At 40.0% G+C, this 18,639-nt stretch overlaps 1 protein-coding gene across 3 annotated transcripts; it reads left to right on the top strand.

Moving 5' to 3' along the window:
* Positions 1 to 1,565: 1,565 nt before the first annotated feature.
* Positions 1,566 to 18,446, top strand: LOC119729934 (glutathione hydrolase 1 proenzyme-like). Of its 3 annotated transcripts, none has more exons than XM_038202719.1 (11): positions 1,566 to 1,750; positions 8,436 to 8,654; positions 8,989 to 9,212; positions 10,266 to 10,458; positions 11,101 to 11,264; positions 12,346 to 12,492; positions 12,756 to 12,892; positions 13,597 to 13,781; positions 14,089 to 14,329; positions 15,127 to 15,240; positions 16,225 to 18,446. In XM_038202719.1, exons 1-11 carry the CDS (start codon positions 1,686 to 1,688, stop codon positions 16,369 to 16,371), a joined length of 1,836 nt encoding a protein of 611 aa, XP_038058647.1. In that variant the 5' UTR covers positions 1,566 to 1,685; the 3' UTR covers positions 16,372 to 18,446. The 3 variants fall into 3 exon arrangements, with proteins under 3 accessions (XP_038058647.1, XP_038058648.1, XP_038058649.1); XM_038202720.1 differs by lacking the exon at positions 1,566 to 1,750 and adding an exon at positions 6,232 to 6,486; XM_038202721.1 differs by lacking the exon at positions 1,566 to 1,750 and adding an exon at positions 7,792 to 7,813.
* The last annotated feature ends 193 nt before the right edge of the window (positions 18,447 to 18,639 follow it).

Below are 18,639 nucleotides of genomic sequence, written 5' to 3'. Positions count from 1 at the left end.
ATATGCAAAATGAATGAGTGAGTTGATGCCTTTTGTCTTAACATGGTTGGTACGAACAAGAAGACGGTGATTATAATATTTTAATGTGCAGCAGACTTGATTCATTTCTTTTATGCATCTTCGGAATTTGTTTAAGTTTTCTTCTTATTTTTGACTGTTTATTTTCTTAGAAATGTTCTGTTCCTTGTTTTTTATTGCTATGAAAATCTTGGTGCATGAATGATGAAATTTTCCTGGAGATGTTTTAAACTGCGCAAATGAACTTAGGGTGATCGACAGGATATAAGTCTAGCTCCTAGTTTTGGTTTCAAATAAGGTACGGTGTTCACACGTCTCAGAAAAGGGAAAGTAAATTCTTGTTTTAATTGACTGACTTCATGGTGTTAGGTTCAAGGACAGGCTTGAGTTTTAATGATCCTAACAGCAACCTGTGACCACCTGTTGCGGCTAACTTTATCTTAACGTAACAAACAGTCCTGGTCTGATCATGGAGGCTGATTGAAGTCTAATTGGAGATGCCCCGTGACATTTTATCAGTATAGCCTAAATCCGTGTCGGCGCATTGAGGTTCCAATAGCTCCATGGTTCCACGCAAGACCTTTGTGTTTTTTTCCTTGCATTGTTTTATCGCGAAAACTATGTACACGCCCGCGCGGATTCAGAAGCAGATTTAGAAGCGTCCATTAAAAACTAGAAGTAGAGGGCGAGAAACAATTTTGACCTTCGTGTATGTCTTTGAAACGCCGGTAAAGTCTAATCACCATCATTTATTACATTTATGAGCGGTTCGTTCGTAAATCCTCAAGGACGTGGGGCCACAAATCTACACACGTTAAGAGAGAGAAAAGACGCTGGTATGAGACCGGAGCAAGGTATGTTGACGGTGAACGCCTTCAAGTGGTTGCAACATCTTTCTCTCATCCTAAGATGAATTTGTCGAATATCGATGTTTCGAATATCGATGTTTCAATTGTCAATGTATCGAATAAAGTTCAAGAGCGGCTCTGATTACAACTATCGTGCCACAGATCTCGATATACGCAATTACCCGACACTCCTAGTGCCAAAAGTACACAGTAACCATTAAGTGCTTGGCCCGAAATTAATGTGGGTCAATTTAATTGGCGCCTATATAATAGACATCCGTCGAAGCATTGGATCACGACGATCAACAGGCAAGGTCCCACTTACTTTTTGGTCGTTTACTGAATAAACATTCAGCTGTGTACAGTTCAACTCAACACGTAAACGCTAGACTTGAGGACAAGTCGTTAGACAGTCGTATTGTGTATGTCGGTGTACGGCGTTGTATCGCGTTCATTTGCTGGCCTTTGACCAGCGGCGTACCCAGTAGAGTGAGGGGGGATGTTACAGGGGGTGCCCCGATGTTTGTAATATCCGTGCATTTTTGTGATGTATGCTACCGTGATGCTACTAAGCTGGATCTGTCCACGCCGCGCCGGTGCGCAGTGGGCGAACTACTCCCGGCCAATTACCGACTTGATTACAAGTCTACGTGAACGCCTCCTTGCACCGCAGGTTGCATCGTCGCGCATTGTCACTTGATAAGGTGGACAGTTGTTAATGCTCGTGTGTGGCGCAAGACAGAAAGCTTCGCTCAGTGGCACGAATTGTAGTCTGGAAGTTGAATCTTAGATATCGGCGGAGTTCTCTTATAACCCAAGATGGAAAACGGCAAATCGACCCAGCAATTAACGAGCCTTGACGTGGAAGGGGTACAACTCAAGGGGTAAGAAGAAACCATGCATAGGCCCTACAGGCTAAATTAGAGTTTAAATACAGATGTCAATAAATACTTCAAGCCAAAGTTCGATTGTCGTTCAAAGCTCAGTCTTGATTGTGTTCACACAGTGTATAAAGTTCCATTTGAAAAACAAACTGCCTTTAAAAAAAAAAATGATATGAAATTGACAGAAAATCGATTGTTTTGATGCGGGCGTTAGTGTTAATTTGGTTACTGGTTTGTTTAAACTATACTACGCCTACCCGTGTTTTTGTAAAAAACACTTTGAAGGTTTTTCCAACGATTTAAGAAATCATATCTGTTTTTTGAAGATGCATTCAGCAGTCGAAGGCGTAGCCCCACATGCATTGATCCTGTGTAACTCCGACAATTGAAACAGAATATTCTTGGCAGAATGCAAATACTTAAATGGTGTGTAAAAAGAATGGAGCGCGTTTGCAAAGATAATTAAACACACACATCGTCCCAATCCCAACAATCCCAATCTTTAAATTGAAATTTGACAGGAAAAATCGCATCAGTTGACCCATGGATGTTCTTATTCCTCCATGGTTGACCTACTACATACAATGTAATAGCAAAAATTATGAACTAATTTTTGTAAAATGCCATCCCTTAACGTAATCTGCTGCGAAACGTTGGGTACTTTTTATATTGGACACTCATATAAGCTCAGTTAGAATTTGATGATGTGCAATGCATGAATATAGTTTGAGAAAACCCACTTGTCAATAATTTTCCGATTCAAAATGATGATAGTAGTTTATCACATGATGTAATGGTGAAAAGGATCTCGCCCACTTAAAATTATGGGAACACTGGTTGCTTACAATGTGCTAACATGCAGAAAAGCTATGACATTTTTGTGCTTATTATTACTTGTTTTGCATCAACTCGACGTTTTATTTCCCTGTAGCGTTGCATTTCATACTTTGACGCTAAACGTCGAAAAGTAATTGGTCATCGTTTTCATTGTTGTGCTGTCGTTAGTGTCGTGTACATGGCAGACGATTTATTGGTGAACTTTACCAGCGGTTTATTAGTTTATTGTGTGTCATCTTCTGAATAAACTGGGTTTTTATTGGTTTTTACAACATCTGTAAACTCCCCCCCCCCCCGCCCATTTTGCGACAGCAATGTCTACAGGGTTAGGACAATTTGCGTTCAGAGTATAAAATATTTCAGCGTTTAAACACAGACTGCTGTTGTCTTTGTATGTACATTGTACACACTTGTGCTCGAGCGGAAAACGGAGATGGTTTTTGTCATTTTTGGCGGACTCGGAGTCGGGACCAAATCAACCCATTAGTTTGTTGGTACACGGTAATATATCTAAAGAAGCATCTTGAGAATTTCGACTGAAAATGGGCCGGGTTTTTTTTATACACGGCCTTGGACGATTTGCATCTAAACTTTCAGTTGGCTCTGAGGACCCCAAGTTTCATTAGTACGACGGTGTGGACTAGCCCCATAAATGTGGCTCAAATATACTGCACTTCCTCCGTATTTAGAGCCACCACTTTTGTATAGAAAATTGTTGTTGAAGAAATCGAAATCGGGACTGTTTTATCACTTGATATTCGCTTCTCGTACCCGGTGAATAACCAGGACAAATTAAACGGTCAAAGGTGCATGACCCATGACCTTGAGAAAAATACTTCGGAACCCCTTTCATGTAAAAAGCCCTCTTACCTTTACACGGTGCCAAAATGAGCAAGGTGTGAGAAACAGTTTACCAGCGGGCATATAGGGTCATTCCAATTTACATGCAGAAGTTATGTAGTGTGCATTTACATGTGGAAGGGGCGTTTTGAGTTTGGGGAGATTAGTTTTTCTTTCTTTTGGGGGGGGGGGGGCTGGAGGGGCGTGTTTTTTTCTTGGTTCGCATGAAAATACTTTGTCATCCTGTCATGTTGACCTATATTTGTATGCGTCATGTACTCAATAATCTCATAACAGCTAATTGCGTAACTACTGTAATATGCCCGAAAAGAGCTTTGTCATCGTATGTCTTTTTGACCCCATAGGATTGACAATAATCGATAGAGTTTGAAAAGTTCCATAATTTAAATTTCAGTCAGAAACTTTTGACGATATATCAAATAATTGATTGAGTCACTGGACCATCGGTCAGTTCTTTACAAGTGGACCATAGTGTATTCTTGAACGTATTATTTATACTCGCACATCTGAGTTTTTAAAGAAAAACAATATTATATCTGATGTTCAATATGGGTTCAGAGAGAATCAGTCAACCTCACATGCTATCCTGCAACTAATTGACAAAATTACCACAGGACACGAACAGTCTTGCCATACTCTTGGAATTTTCCTGGACCTCTCCAAGGCATTTGATACTGTTAATCATGAAATTCTCTTATCGAAACTTAACTTTTATGGAATTAGAGGTATTGCCTTGGAGTGGTTCAGGAATTATCTTACTAATCGTCAACAGTTTGTTTGTATTGACGACAAGAAATCTAACCTTAAAGAATTAACGTGTGGAGTACCACAGGGGTCCTTACTGGCTCCTTTGTTGTATTCTATTTATATTAATGATTTTGATAAATCTTCTGAGATTCTTTCCTTTATACTTTTTGCTGATGATTCAAATTTACTTTATTCCCATAAAAACGTAGACAATCTTATTGATACAGTTAACCGGGAGCTCACTCATGTTTCAAACTGGATTAAAGCTAACAAGTTGTCTATTAATATTGATAAAACTAGTTTCATGTTATTCAGCAACACAGTTTCTTGTCTTCCTCAAGATATTTTATTCGATAATTCACCGATTACTCAAACTGACTGTTTTAAATTTTTAGGTTTGTTTATTGATGCCAAGTTATCTTGGAGTCAACACATTAATTACCTTAGTAAACTAATGTCGAGAAACATAGGCATTATCAGTAAATTGAAATATGTCTTTCCGTCAGAGGTTTTACATAATATTTACAATTCTTTGATTTTATCACATATTACCTATGGTACTCTAGCCTGGGGAAATACGTACATTTTGTAAATAAAATTTTTATTTTACAAAAACGGGCATTGAGAATTATTGATCATGTAGACTTTAGAGCCCACTCAAATCCATTATTCATTAGACATAAGACTCTTAAAGTCAATGATATTTATTTACGCAATGCCGGTGTAATGTATATCGTGTGAAATTTCGACTCCGTGCAATACAGACTAATTGATTGTAATTGTGCATGTCTTAGTGGACAGAATTAGAACAAGAGACAGGTCAGGCGTAAGGGTTAGAGTCCATTTCAAAATTTTAAAAAATCAGATTTCATGACACTGGGTGTGTGAACGTCAGGAATCCCCCAAACTTGCAAAAACCGGTCCACACGATTTAGGACAAGATGACAAAGTCAGACCATGACCGCGATTTGGAGATGGGTATACCACGGAGAAAGAACCCCTCATCATTTCCCAAGAGAAAACACAAAATATCGACTTTGTAAGTTGCTAACTTATGGGTCACAGTAAGGCCTCTTTCAGACATCGTGCTTATATGCCGTGTCGAATGTAATCGAATTTAGCGCGACGTTAGCACGGCATAAGCGCGGCGGTGGTTTTAAACGTCGAACTTTACAAACGCCTAGTCGAATTTGATTACATCCAACATGGCGGAACACAGTACAGTCATAATCAATTTTAGAGTTGCATGAAGAAAACGAATTTTGCTTCAGCAGGTAATCCAGTACAGTACTTGGGCCTATTCTCGGAGAAAAACTGTACTGGCGTGCCTTATTGTAGTCCTTTTGTTGAAAGGCCCGATGAGAACGTTACGAATTGGTATATGCATACAACGTGCTGCTATCGGTAGGAAATCTAGGCGTGTTTGCATTTGCGTACACATGAATACCGTACCTCGATTGTTCTTTTGATGCCTGTATATGCAAGTTTGCATTGATTAAACATCAGTCACTGAAATTGCGGTTGGACACTTCGTTGTTATGTACAGTTCTCACTGAGTTTGCTTTTTGTCAACTTTGTGTCCTCAATTCAATTGTTTTCGGGAGGGGCCGATGGGGGGGGATAGATGATGCGATTGGTTAAGGGGAAATGTTGAGTCACGGTGATTCACAGATTTTGCTTAATTTACTTTCTGCTCATTTTTTTGGTGGGATTTCACCACCCAAAGTAATTTGATCACCCCTAAAAAAAAAACAATTCTGACGTCCACAGCCATTTTGAAAATGATCAATAGAGCAATTTTTCGCTCCAATTTCATCCACTTTTTTCCCGAGTAATTCCAAGTCCGGATCTATGGTGGTCCTGAAGGGACATCACACCATCGAAAATCACTTTGCACGTTTTTGCGATGCCCCAAATTTTGTCACGTACTTTGTTGCATAGTTTGCATATTTGTACCGGGCTATTTTTTTTAGGAAACTAGAGGGTCTTAAAGTTGTTTGAGTTCCAGCTTTCATTTCGAATTCGATCCTTTTAAGAAAAGACGCTACAGATGTTTATTTTCCTGCGTTAAAGCTTGATGCTTGAGCGATCAGGATAATGAATAGGGTTAATTTGATTAGATATGTCATTGAGGACGTTTTTGAGTAAAAGGGCCGGGCGTGCATGTGTGGCCATTCTAGCCTGCGTCTACCACGTACGTCGATGGTTGGTCGGTTAATTTTACGACCATATAACTCATATTTTTAATTCAAAAGAAGAGCCTCAGACATCCGGAGTATGTATGTAAACAAGTAAGTTATGCAAATCAAGGGAAAGATTCCCATATCTGGCCATCACTTATTTTTCCCTTAAATGACCTATCAGCCGAAAGAAAGTGGTAGTATGTTCTACAAAGTCAAAATTAGCACTAAGTGACAAATTTTGAGTTTTTACTGAGAAACACAGACATTTTCAGACCAGTCCCATAGGGTTTGTGCACAGGGTGAAAAGTGATGGCCAGATATGGGAATCTTTCCAAATCAAGAACTACAAAAGGTATAAGGGATCGGCCGCAAGGTTTTTCAGAGTTTTTACCTCTGGTTGTTCACCCTGGGCAATTGACAAGTAATAGAATGATATCATTTGAGATTTAGTAATAGTTAAAATGTAAACTTACAGCAAATAAAGTTGAAAGCGAGTTACGAAAACCTCAAACGACGCAAAAGAGAGCTTCCATCGAATGTTTTGTAACTATACAACAATTTGAATACAAATATGTGATTTTTTAACTGTATTAATAAACTGAATAAAACAGCCGACGCTAGTCAGGCAACAGGCTACATGGGCCTTATTCACAAGTCGGCCATATTGAATTGAAAGTGAGGTAAAATCTTAATTTTTGGAACTTGCGAAGAGAAATGAAAGTAAGTGAATTTATAATAAATTCCAGTCTGCTTCGATGAATAATTTAAAATTAGTAATTAAGCATTCCCTAATGTTTAAAGCCATATTTTAAAAAAGAAATGACAGTAAAATAACGGCTGCATTGTGCCTGCATAAATAGTGTGGCGCCATCCCATTAAACCGGTAATAATTAATGAAATACATTCAGGGAACTCGACAAAAGTGGCCAACTTGTGAATAAGGCCCATGTGATGTTTGCATATTTTAATTTGATATCGAAACGGAGTATATAGTATGCGCAAGTAGTGCGCATAGAACAGAATGTGGGGGGGATCCGTTTTTGCAGGTCCCAGAGGGCCAGCTAAGTTCAGTGTCCTCTTTGCACTTTACTGACTTTTTACTTACTGTCACTGTCGACTAAACGTGTTTGTTGGCTAGTACAAGCTGAGTTAGTACTTAAAATACCATCCTATAGGATTAGCCCGTAATGGACTGAATCCGGATCAGTGTGTGCCCCAGATGCACGGAAAGACTTCCACAGCAATTCTTATTCAATTGATAACGTCAATAACGAAATACTTCATGTAAATTAAAATTCCACTCTAATAGTTGAGGCGGCCTGACGCCATCCGATGAAAACATATAGGCCTATTCGTTTGCACACCGGAATTCTATTGGTTGTTTGTGTATTCAGCACTCCGGACTCAAGACCCATGAGTTTCACGAACATGCAGTGTGAGTCAAAAAAGCGAAACCCATATGTCGTGACTATTGTTTTAGTGAATTTCTGTATGTAAAACTTTCAAAATCTAGGATATGAAAGCCCAATTCATAAGCATTTTGTTAGTATAATAATCATTCGAATCACTTAAGTACTTTTCAAGTTACGGAATTTTAAACACAAACACTGTTTTAAAGTTCCGTCCATGGATCCCAAAAAAAAGGCGTGCGTTCTTTCAGCAAAACAAAAACATTCACACACGCCCCTTTGGGATTTGTTTTCGTTTTGCTGAAAGAACCCTTACCGTTTTGTGAACCGTGGACAGAACTTTAAAATGGTGGTTAATGATTAAAATCCGTAAATTAAAAATTACATGAGTGACTTGAATGATTCTTGTACTAAAAGAAAGCTTATGACTTGGGCTTTCATATCCTAGATTTTGAAAGTGCTACATGCAGAACTTAACTAAAACAATTAGTCCCGACACCTGGGTTTCGTGGTTTTTTTTACTCACCCTGTCTTGGAGAACATCGGGTAGACTCCGTCTGACAGCTACATCACGGTTGTCTACGTCCAAACTATTACATTTGCTGTTTCCTAATCTCTAAACATGCCAATGTTTACATTTGCTAACAGGAAATCTAATCTACTGAAATGGCAAGTGGCTTTTGCCTTGGCTTTGATAGTGGCTGTGGCTGTGGGCCTGACCATGGGATTGTTATATCACTACAAAGATACTGGCACTGTGGCAGTCACCCAACGACCAACAGAAGCGCCGCCACAGCCGACTGGCGAGTACCAGTACGCCAAAGCTGCGGTTGCCGCCGATGCTGGGGAATGCTCAGAGATTGGCCGGTGAGTTGGCCTGTAAACTGGCCTGTAAGCTGGCCAGCCATGTCTTCTGATCATGAAAAGCGGTGGCTGGAAATGGCCAGTGATCTAATCAGGTCCGCATAGGTCCTCACAAGTCCTCACAAGTCCTCACTGGTTCATCGCAAGTCAATCACAATCCGTTTCACCCAAAGACATAAGTCACGTGGGGGGGGGGACTATGACAAAGGAATTCATGTTATCATTAATCCAAGCAAAACTTGTAAGTGAACATAATGCATCACTAATAGTCACTCCACCATTCATCCTTAATTGTTACGTTGATTACATTTATTTTATTGTTTTTGTCTTTTTTCAGGGATATTTTGGAAAAGGGCGGCTCAGCCGTTGACGCGGCTATTGCAGCCTTGTTATGTGTCGGTCTTCATAACTGTCACAGTGCAGGCATCGGAGGAGGGTTCTTTATGCTGACCTACAACGCTAGGACTCAAACCGTAGACATGTTGGATGCCAGAGAAAAGGCTCCACTTGCGGCCTCTGAAAATATGTTTGAAAATGAGACTGATGATGCGTCTACCTCTGGTAATGAAGTTGTTGTTGTTGCTGTTGTCGTTGTTGTCGTTGTTGTCTTTGTTGTCGTTGTTGTCGTTGTTTATAGCTTAACAAAGCTGCAGCAAATACATTTCAAAAATGTATACGAAAAAAAAGTTGATTTTGTGACAGTATAATGTTTCCTATATTTCATTTAAAAAAAAAGTCAATTAGGTGGAGGCTGGTAAGGAATACCTTACACTCTTAAATGGCCCCGGTCAGATTCCACCCGGATCTCGGTCAAATTTGGCCCGGCACTTCTTCGTGTCAAAATGACACTCATCTGAGTCACTTTTTCGGTACCGTTTGACCCGAAAAAAAAAATCATATTGCCACAGCAAAAATGTCATTTTGACACGAACAAAATATCATTTTGCCTTGATGTCAGGTCCAATTTGTTCTGGATCCAGGGTCAAAATGTATCAGGAATAGAGGGTGTAGCAGACATAACCAGTCGAAGTATAGCTGATGTGATTTAAAGTTGGCCCAGTTTCAAGGTTGAAAGGCCGAAGAGTGCCATAACACTTTTCCGGGTCAAAATTACACTTTTCCGGGTCGAAATGACCAAAAAAATAATACAGAGAAGTGTCATTTTAACCAGCAAAGTGTCATTTTTACCAGCAAAGTGTCATTTGGACCAGCATAGTGTCATTTTGACAAGCAAAAGTGTCATTTTTATCAGCAAAACTGTCATTCTGAACAGAAAGTGTCATTTTGACCAGCAAAGTGTCATTTGGACCAGCATAGTGTCATTTTGACCAGCAAAAGTGTCATTTTGACCAGCAAAAGTGTCATTTTGACCCGGAAAGTATCAGGTCAAGTATCAGGTCAAATAGGACCCGGATTCCTGGGTCAAATTCCAACCCAGAACATCTTATAGTGAGTTTTGGCAATTGGATTATTACCTAACAGCTATAGTATACGATGTCAAAGAGTCTTTGTATTTCAATTCCCAGCTACTTTTTTTTTCAATTTGGAGAATCGTAGCAGAATCGAATTTTCTTTGAGATCATCAATATTTTTGTTTCTTTTTTCTGACTGTAGGTGGCTTGGCTATTGGTGTTCCTGGGGAGGTAGCTGGCTACTGGACCGCTCACCAACGCTACGGTCTCCTACCCTGGAGGGATTTATTTCAACCTTCTATTAAATTGGCAGAGGACGGATATGTTGTAGGCAAAGCATTGGCTGGTGCCATTCGTGTGAGAGAGAGTGTCATTAAGGGCGATCCAAGCCTAAGGTAGGGCCTATAAAAAAAATTAAATTAAAAAAACATAAATTCTTAATAATAATAGTAATAAAAACAGGTTTTTATATTGCGTTTTTAACTGAGATCAAAGTGCTTTACATTATTATTACCCCTGATCATTGGGCCAATTAAACATTCCAAATACCATCTCAGCTCCCTGGGGAGTATACAGCTCGATGCTGCCTGTTTGGCGCAAGGAAGCTAATTCAATCACAATAACCATCTCTGCCCTCACAGGTACCCATTTACTCCTGAGTGGAGAGAAGCATGCAATTAGTGACAAAGTGCCTTGCCCAAGGGCACACGCACCATGACCCCGGGCTGGACTCGAACCAACAACCTGCAGCTTTACCCACAGACCATGAATCTAGTGCCCTTAACCATGAGGCCACATCACTCCATTTAATTCTCGATATTTTGTTTTATAAAATTAAGGTAGAAAAAATTCTAAAGGTAGAATAACTACGAAAGGAACAATTTACCAGTCCGTTCTTGTCGCAGATCATCAACATCATAAAAAAAAGTCAAAATTTCGTTAAAAAAGTAACGATTCACTTCTGATATATTTTGTTTTTGAAATTCAAATTTAGAATCGTAACGCCTACTCGCAGCTCCGTGTTTAACTCTTTTCAGTGAGATTTTCGTGAACTCTGCCACGGGCGAGACTCTGAAGGAAGGAGACACGTTGATTAACACCAAACTGGCCGCGACTTACAAGAAACTAGCCGAGGGTGGAGAAGATGCCTACTATAGGGGAGAACTGACTGATGACATCGTGGCTGATATTGCAGACAGAGGTGGGTTATACAAAGGATAGCAAAGAACGGACAAAGCTTCTGACAGTTTTTCCAGTTGGACACCAAGTAACGCTGACTGGTGACGTTTGAGAAATGGCCATACCGTAAGCACCAAAGGTCGCCACTTAACCTTTTTAGCTATGGCAGGTGCTTCCACAATGTCACTTCAAGGTCGGTCTGTCTGTGTTGGAAAATTGACCAAAATGAGCCCCCCTATCGATATTGTTTCCGGTAAAATATAACTATCAAGTTTTAATTTTAAAAAAGCAAACAAAATAAATTGAATACTTTAACAAAAATTGTTCGTAACAATTTATGAAAATTGTGTAAATGGAGGCAATATAGGCCTATATGCAGTAAGGATACAGTCACGTTGTGTATAGCGCGCCATATACCGGCGCTTTAAAAGGACGCTACATTTTATTGGAAACTTAGGGTGCTTATTTGGTCAATTTTCGGGGGCAGACTGGCGCAGCGTGATTTTCGTATGGGACTGCCCGGGCTTGTACGCACAATCTCCGGTTAACTTGACCGTCCGTTGCATGCACGGTGAAATAATTCGTGCCGGCGTGGATGGTACCCCGAAGCACACGGTTATTTCTTGGCACTGGTGCGAAAAGGAGCCCGGTGTCGCACTTTTTAAGCTCTGGCAGGGATCGTTTTGATCGATTTCTTGTAAGACTTACATGCAAGACGGTCACAGCTTATTTTGCTCTCGCACTTGTTAATATGATACAGATCCAAATCAATTGCAGGGAGTATCGCAAAGAACAAATACAGCTTTCTCGTCTTGGAGATCGCTGTTTATGTTGATCCCGAATTACCCATGACCCACTGTATTTAAAGCATGCGCAGATGGAATTCCGCATTTGGCTTATTTTGCAATAACTGATGTCGGTATCGCTGTCTCTTAAAGTGACGATGCTGGTTCTTTTCGCTGAAATGACAAACAAAAATTCTTGTGATATACTCTCTAGAATAAGTGATAAATTTGCGCTATTTTAAAGTGTTAGTGATTCTGTTAATACTTTTTGCTTGAGTTTTTCGGAATTCATTAAGCTTCTTTATTTTTTTCAATCAGATGGCATTATCACAAAGGAAGATCTGGCAGGATACAGAGTCCGACGAAAGACACCTCTGATGATTGAATTGGACGGTATGAAGGTGTACACGCCCCCACCGCCAGGCAGCGGCGCTGTGTATTCACTCATGATGAATATCCTTGACGGTAAGTCTCAGGATTTGGCGCCAAAATTAGAATGCTTAAAGATTCCTCTCCGTCTAGAGTTATAAATTTCAATGCTCTCATCCCCGGGAACCGCAAATCTTTTTAGTGTGCATAATAGAAAAATGACACGAGGTTGTTGTATTTTTTCATGGTAATAAAAAAGAAGGCGAGAACAAAATATAATTTGTTCAACAGCTCGCGAAGAACAGTTTACCTAATAAGTGTTAGTGTATTGTCTTTCGTCCTCCCATGGTGGATTTCAGGATATGACATTGGTCCAGACAGCATAGCTACCACAGAAGCCGAGATCCTAGCGACTCATCGCATGGTGGAATCTTTCAAGTTCGCCTATGCAGGCCGATCATTCCTTGGAGATGAAGACTACGTGGACGTCAAAGAGGTGAAAGGCATTGACATACTATACAACATTGAAGATAAATATTAAAACTGATGAGACAACCTTAAACCAGTGCACGTAAATCACAGCGAACTAATTGGACACCACTTTTATCGACGTAGAATTGCGGTTTCATACAAAGTGTTCTTGTAATAGCTGTTTGTGAACCAAATCATGTATTCGACGGATTTATGCATGAGCTTGCAATCTGAGTGTAAAGTTATGGCTAGCGCAGACATTATAATACAATTTTACTACCTGTAATGCTTTTGACCTAAGCTTATCAATTATGTTGAGGACATTCACGGCGCATTTTTTACCACTTAAGTACTGCGCCCTCGATTGATCATAAATGTGTCAGAATGTTTTCAGATTTTTGGAGATACACGTGTACTACACTCTAAAAAGTCCCGGGTCAGATTTGACCCGGAAAAGGGTCATGTGGGGCCTGACCCTTTTCCGGGTCATAAATGACACTTTCAGGTCAAAATAACCCGGAAAACGAGTCATACAGTGTAATTTTGACCAAGAAAAGTGTCATTTTGACCCGGAAAAGGGTCAGACCCCACATGACCCTTTTCCGGGTCAATTCTGACCCGGGACTTTTTAGAGTGTATAGGCTGCATGAACTGGAACCCTCGGAGCAGAATAGCTACTTCACGGTCCTATGATTTTTAATTGCTTTTGATTTATTTTTTGGTGTTCAGGTTGTTGCCAACATGACGTCACAGTCTTATGCAGACTCCTTACGAGCCGCTATTAGTGACGACTCCTCGCACGATCCATCCTACTACGCAGGGTACTACAACCAGCCAGATAGTGGCACAGCCCACCTGTCAGTTGTCGATGGGGATGGCAACGTTGTGTCTGTAACAAGCACCATTAACCTATAGTAAGCAATTTAATCTTTTAAACTTCAATTTAAGGAAATGTTTAGTCCAACATCAATTTCGCAACTTTTTAGGCAAACCAAACGTTAGGCTAGCAGGAGAGTGCATGGGTCCCGTGGGCCGAGAACAATTTAAGATTTGAAGACTCGATTTTGAGAAACCTTTAGAATAATTTTGTATTTCGCAAAGGTTAAAACATTTCATTAATACTCGGAAAATGAATTCCATCTCAGCGAGAAAATCCATGAGGGCCTAGCTTGACCTTTTAGTGACCCTTGAACTTAACTTAATCTAATATTTGTTGCCTAGTTTCGGCTCCAAAGTTCGCGGTACTCGCACGGGGATCATGTTCAACGACGAGATGGACGACTTTTCTCAACCTGATAGGCCGAATGCTTTCGGTGTCCCGCCGTCACCGAGCAATTTCATCCGGCCAGGGAAGCGGCCAATGTCCTCCATGACACCCACCATTGTCGTGGATCGTGACGGGAAAGTTAAACTGGCGGTTGGTGCATCGGGAGGAACACGTATTACAACTGGAGTTGCCCAGGTAGGCAGCAATTCGGGCGATTCACAATGCAGTGCGCCACCAAGAGTTTGCCACGGAGAGTCAATACTTTTAAGTTTACGGTCGACAAAACATGGCCCATTTAAATGACTGTCGGTAGACAACTTGAGCTAATTTGTCATAGATTGGGGCATAGCGTTCTGCCGCCTTACAAAAAACACCATATTGATAACAAAAAAAGAAATGGGCAAACAGATCCTCGAATCATACGCTTACAAAACTACTGACCGGAAAAACTAACAATTTCAAATGTCCCGCGCTCTGAATTAGTCGACCATCTCCCACCGTGACAATGCTCTGGAAAAAATGAACTCTCCATGGCAAACTCTTGGTGGCGCACTGCATTGTGAATCGCCCGAATTCAATTTGCTTGTTCGATCAATGAAGACAGCTATTGATAAGCAAACCAGTTTTCGCCGGGTTTCAAAGAGTTACAACCCTCCAGACTCAAGAACCATATAGTATTGAGTAAATAGGTCTTGGAACTAGACGACGTTAGAAGCTCCCGGTGGCAATATTGAGTAAGTTGAGTTCACTTGGGAGATACAAGAGGACGCCAGTTAAAGCACAGGTTCAATAACTTTCACCCACGAAACATGGACTGGAAAAACATCAAGCAGGATATGTCCACGGATCTTGAAATATTTCATCGGAAGGGTCGTTCATTCTTTCCTAAAACTTTTTAAAAAGGTAGGCCTATCCCAAAGGAGTCATTTCAAGACATCTTTGAAAAGATGTTTTTTATATACAACAGTATTTGCACTGGTTTGATGTTTCAGGTATCAGTGAATACACTTTGGTATGGTGAGAGCATAAAAGAAGCGATCCAACGCAAACGTCTTCATCATCAATGGGTTCCCAATAATGTCACCTACGAGGCAGACTACAATCAGGTAGGACGCCCTCAACAGTCTGGTTGAGTACATGTTTTTGTGGAAAGGTAAACAAGCAAGAACAAAACTAAGTTAATGTAGGCCTATGTCCAGCATTTGAAGTAAATTGTGTACATGTACCAAAAAAATGGCTTTGAAAAAGGTTGGCTGTCGTTTTAATTTTATGTGATTGTCGTTGGCATATGTAGTCTGGTTCCCAGACCTGACAATTATTCCCGACGCTCACGTCTAAATTGCAGGTCAGGCAGCCTCCGTGGCTAAAATGTACATGACGACATTGACGGCCCTTTTTCAAAGCTCGCTATTCGTTTCCGATTTCGCTTTATCACTTATAGCTTTTAATGATCAAATTTTTAAATAAATCACTTGCTTCATATATCATACCGTTATGATAATACAGTTTGATATTTCTGTAAGATAACATTGACTAATGTTGATCTGGAATCTTCAAAAATAGGCATCTAAATAGCACTGTTAGCAGGCGGAGCCGAATGAAGACCGAGTTTTGGGAAAATCTCGGCAACGGTCGTCAAATTCAAAATAGAACATGACGCAGCAAAAGTTCGCCCATACGATCCGAGTATACTTAATGCACAAAATCGTCGTTGAATTTCAAGTTTTCTAAATGAAAGCAATGAATATTATAAACTCATTTTAAAAAGTTTTTAATGAGCAACTAGCAGTTAATTAAACCTATATTATACTCGGAAAAACTCGGGCGCTATCCAATTGTCGACGAAATAATTCGGCAAACTTCGGATATTTTCGGAAAAAGGAGGAATTCCTCCCGTTTTAGTCACGTGATGTAAAGTGTAATGTATTACCAGAGGCTATGGACCTAAGATTCATCAGGAATAGTCAGAATCTTTTGGTCTGGGAACCAGACTATGGTAAATGTAAAAGCGCCCTCTACAATATATACCAGTTGATATTATTCTTGACCGAAACCTTTTCCTTGCATGCACCTTGTTTGTCTCTTTTCAGGACGTCATCGATGGATTGAGAGAGAAGGGTAACTTTCCAATGGTGTCTTCCAGTGGGTGCGTAGTGCAAGGCATCCTTCGTGACGCGCAAGGATTCTTGAACGCTTACAGTGACGACCGGAAAGGAGGCTACCCGGCTGGTATCTAAACTTGACCTTTTTAATCACGCAAAGGAAGAAGGTATCCCGTATGTGCCAACTTCAAAGCCCATGTGCCACATAATGTTTCCTCTTGTGGCTCGTGCAAAAGGAATAGATACCCGTGTGGCGCCCGGTTGTCGCCCACACTCCCATTTGATGCCTTCTCCCACTATGACCTCTTGGTGGCGCTGTGTACATGTATTGTGAATCGCTCCTTATGCACACACCGGTATATTAATTTCTACAGTCACAAAACTTAATGAAGAATACCAGACCTAAGAAAATCAGTAAAAAATACTCCAAGGCCATATACATATAACATAAAAGGGTATTGCTTTCCTCCTATGATGATAACGCCTAAAAGCAGTCCTGAGGTCCATATCCATTTTTAAATGCTTCCACTGCATTTGCAAAATAGAGCAATATATTTCACAGACACACTACTTCAAATACCAGTTTAGAGCCGGGAACCTTTAGGTGCCACAAAATAATTAAAGAGAAAGATTGACAGTATACAAATCGTGATTTGGACAGCGTAGCAATACTGGGCCTATTTACTGGGCTGTAACCTCACAATCAGGGCCCAGTTTCATGGCGCTGCTAAGCAGACGATTTTCTGCTAACTGAGCCTCCGTCTACACTGACGGTGACGGTACATAAATAAATCTCCATGCGCGGGCCAAAGTTAGCACATCCGCACCATGAAATTCATAAAGTGCTTAAGGTTAGCCTTACCTTTTATACTTACTGGTAAGCAGTGCCATATGAAATTGGGCCCACACCTTTGCAGATATGATGGTTGGCGCAATATATAGTGGAGCACAAAATAATGTTATAGTAGGGCCTAATACTTTTTACCTGCAAGCGTCATTTTATGTTTTAGATATTAAGATCTTATTTAATTTGTTTTATGATTATATAGTGACCATTTCTTATTCACTTCCTAATCCTCATACCATCTCTCTTACTCCCCTATTCTCCCGTCAACCTCATCCCTAGCCCCAACATTAACCCCCCCCCCCCCACTCCCTTATCATGTTTGAGTTACAGTTTTCTGGTTCTGTGGTGTTTTTATACTTGTCTGATTATGGCTTATAAGTTTTTACAATATTGATTTTGTTGTAAGTTTGCTTAAGATGACTTTACGTACATTATAACTATTGTAAAAATGACTACAATTCAGCCTCCTGGCTGTCATGTTTCATTTTCAATGAAATAATTTAAAAAATAAAACATGAATAATTTGCGGGGTGAATATACAAGAGAGGTCACCTACTGAAAAAGGCGATCTCTTTCTCTCTCTTGCTCACAGTATTTCAAAAAAGGTGAATATGGACCTCATAAGTAGCAGTCATCAAGGCAATGCATTTGTCTTGCTGTGATATACCAGAAATAAACCTTTTAAGCACTCATTGTTTCTAAGTTAAAATAACAAAGGATGCCCTCTAAGATGGCCGCTATACGCATAAAGTCTACCAATGAGGTCTAAGAAATACGAAGGGTGCTCAAGTTTAAGGAATTAGTCAATCCGGCACGAGAGGTCATCATGGCCTACGTCAAGGTAATGATGCACAAAACGCTGCTCCGTCCGTCCCGTAAATTCAAAACTTCGATTTTTTTTATTCATTGACATTCAACAGTTGTAATCAGAAATGTTATCAATTCTTTTGCCTCCTGCAAACACTAAGCTTGGAAAACACAACGACCATCCTCAATCAATAGAATTTATGTAGAAATATAACTATGCAGTTTTTCTAGTATATATTTTCCTGGTCAGTCTTGTAATTGACTTTGTATTTCGTTAATCTTTCAGAAATTTGAGATAATTAACACACTGTTACAATGCAACTCAAAATAATTATAATCTACACGACTACATGTAATTGTCGCACAGATTTTTCATATTATTAAGGGAATTGTTGTAATTTAGGGAATTATTGTTGTTAATGTATTTTTACTCTTTTGGACGGTTTTAATTCAAATTTGGTATACTACTTTTAATTGAATAGTTGTATTTTTGGGAGGCAGGTGTTTTTACCAATTAAGCTGAATGAATAAAGTATAATTCCATAATGTATGCTCATTGTCTCTGTCCCTTTGCCAGATTCATGCTATTGTGTCTCATTCAGTGCACATCACTGGAGTTCGTTTCTTTCCCTTTAACGCGTTTCTATCATTCCGTTCCCCCAGTGAGCGTCCTTCGTTTGTTCTTGGTTCTTGGTTGGTTCTTCTCCTAAATACTCCACGTGGGAGTTTATACAGTTTGTCTTCTACGG

Source organism: Patiria miniata, unplaced genomic scaffold (genome assembly GCF_015706575.1).
Source record: "Patiria miniata isolate m_02_andy unplaced genomic scaffold, ASM1570657v1 HiC_scaffold_22, whole genome shotgun sequence".
NCBI lineage: Eukaryota > Metazoa > Echinodermata > Asteroidea > Valvatida > Asterinidae > Patiria > Patiria miniata.
The sequence above is the reverse complement of the archived record's forward strand: the minus strand, read 5'-3'. Positions and strand labels throughout refer to the sequence as shown.

Excerpts from the sequence above, each read along its gene's own strand:
- LOC119729934 (XM_038202719.1), top strand. The coding sequence starts at position 1,686 with ATGGAAAACGGCAAATCGACCCAGCAATTAACGAGCCTTGACGTGGAA. Across the intron at positions 12,493-12,755 it reads CATGATGAATATCCTTGACG|GATATGACATTGGTCCAGAC; the intron begins GTAAGTCTCAGG and ends GGTGGATTTCAG. Across the intron at positions 15,241-16,224 it reads ACGAGGCAGACTACAATCAG|GACGTCATCGATGGATTGAG; the intron begins GTAGGACGCCCT and ends GTCTCTTTTCAG.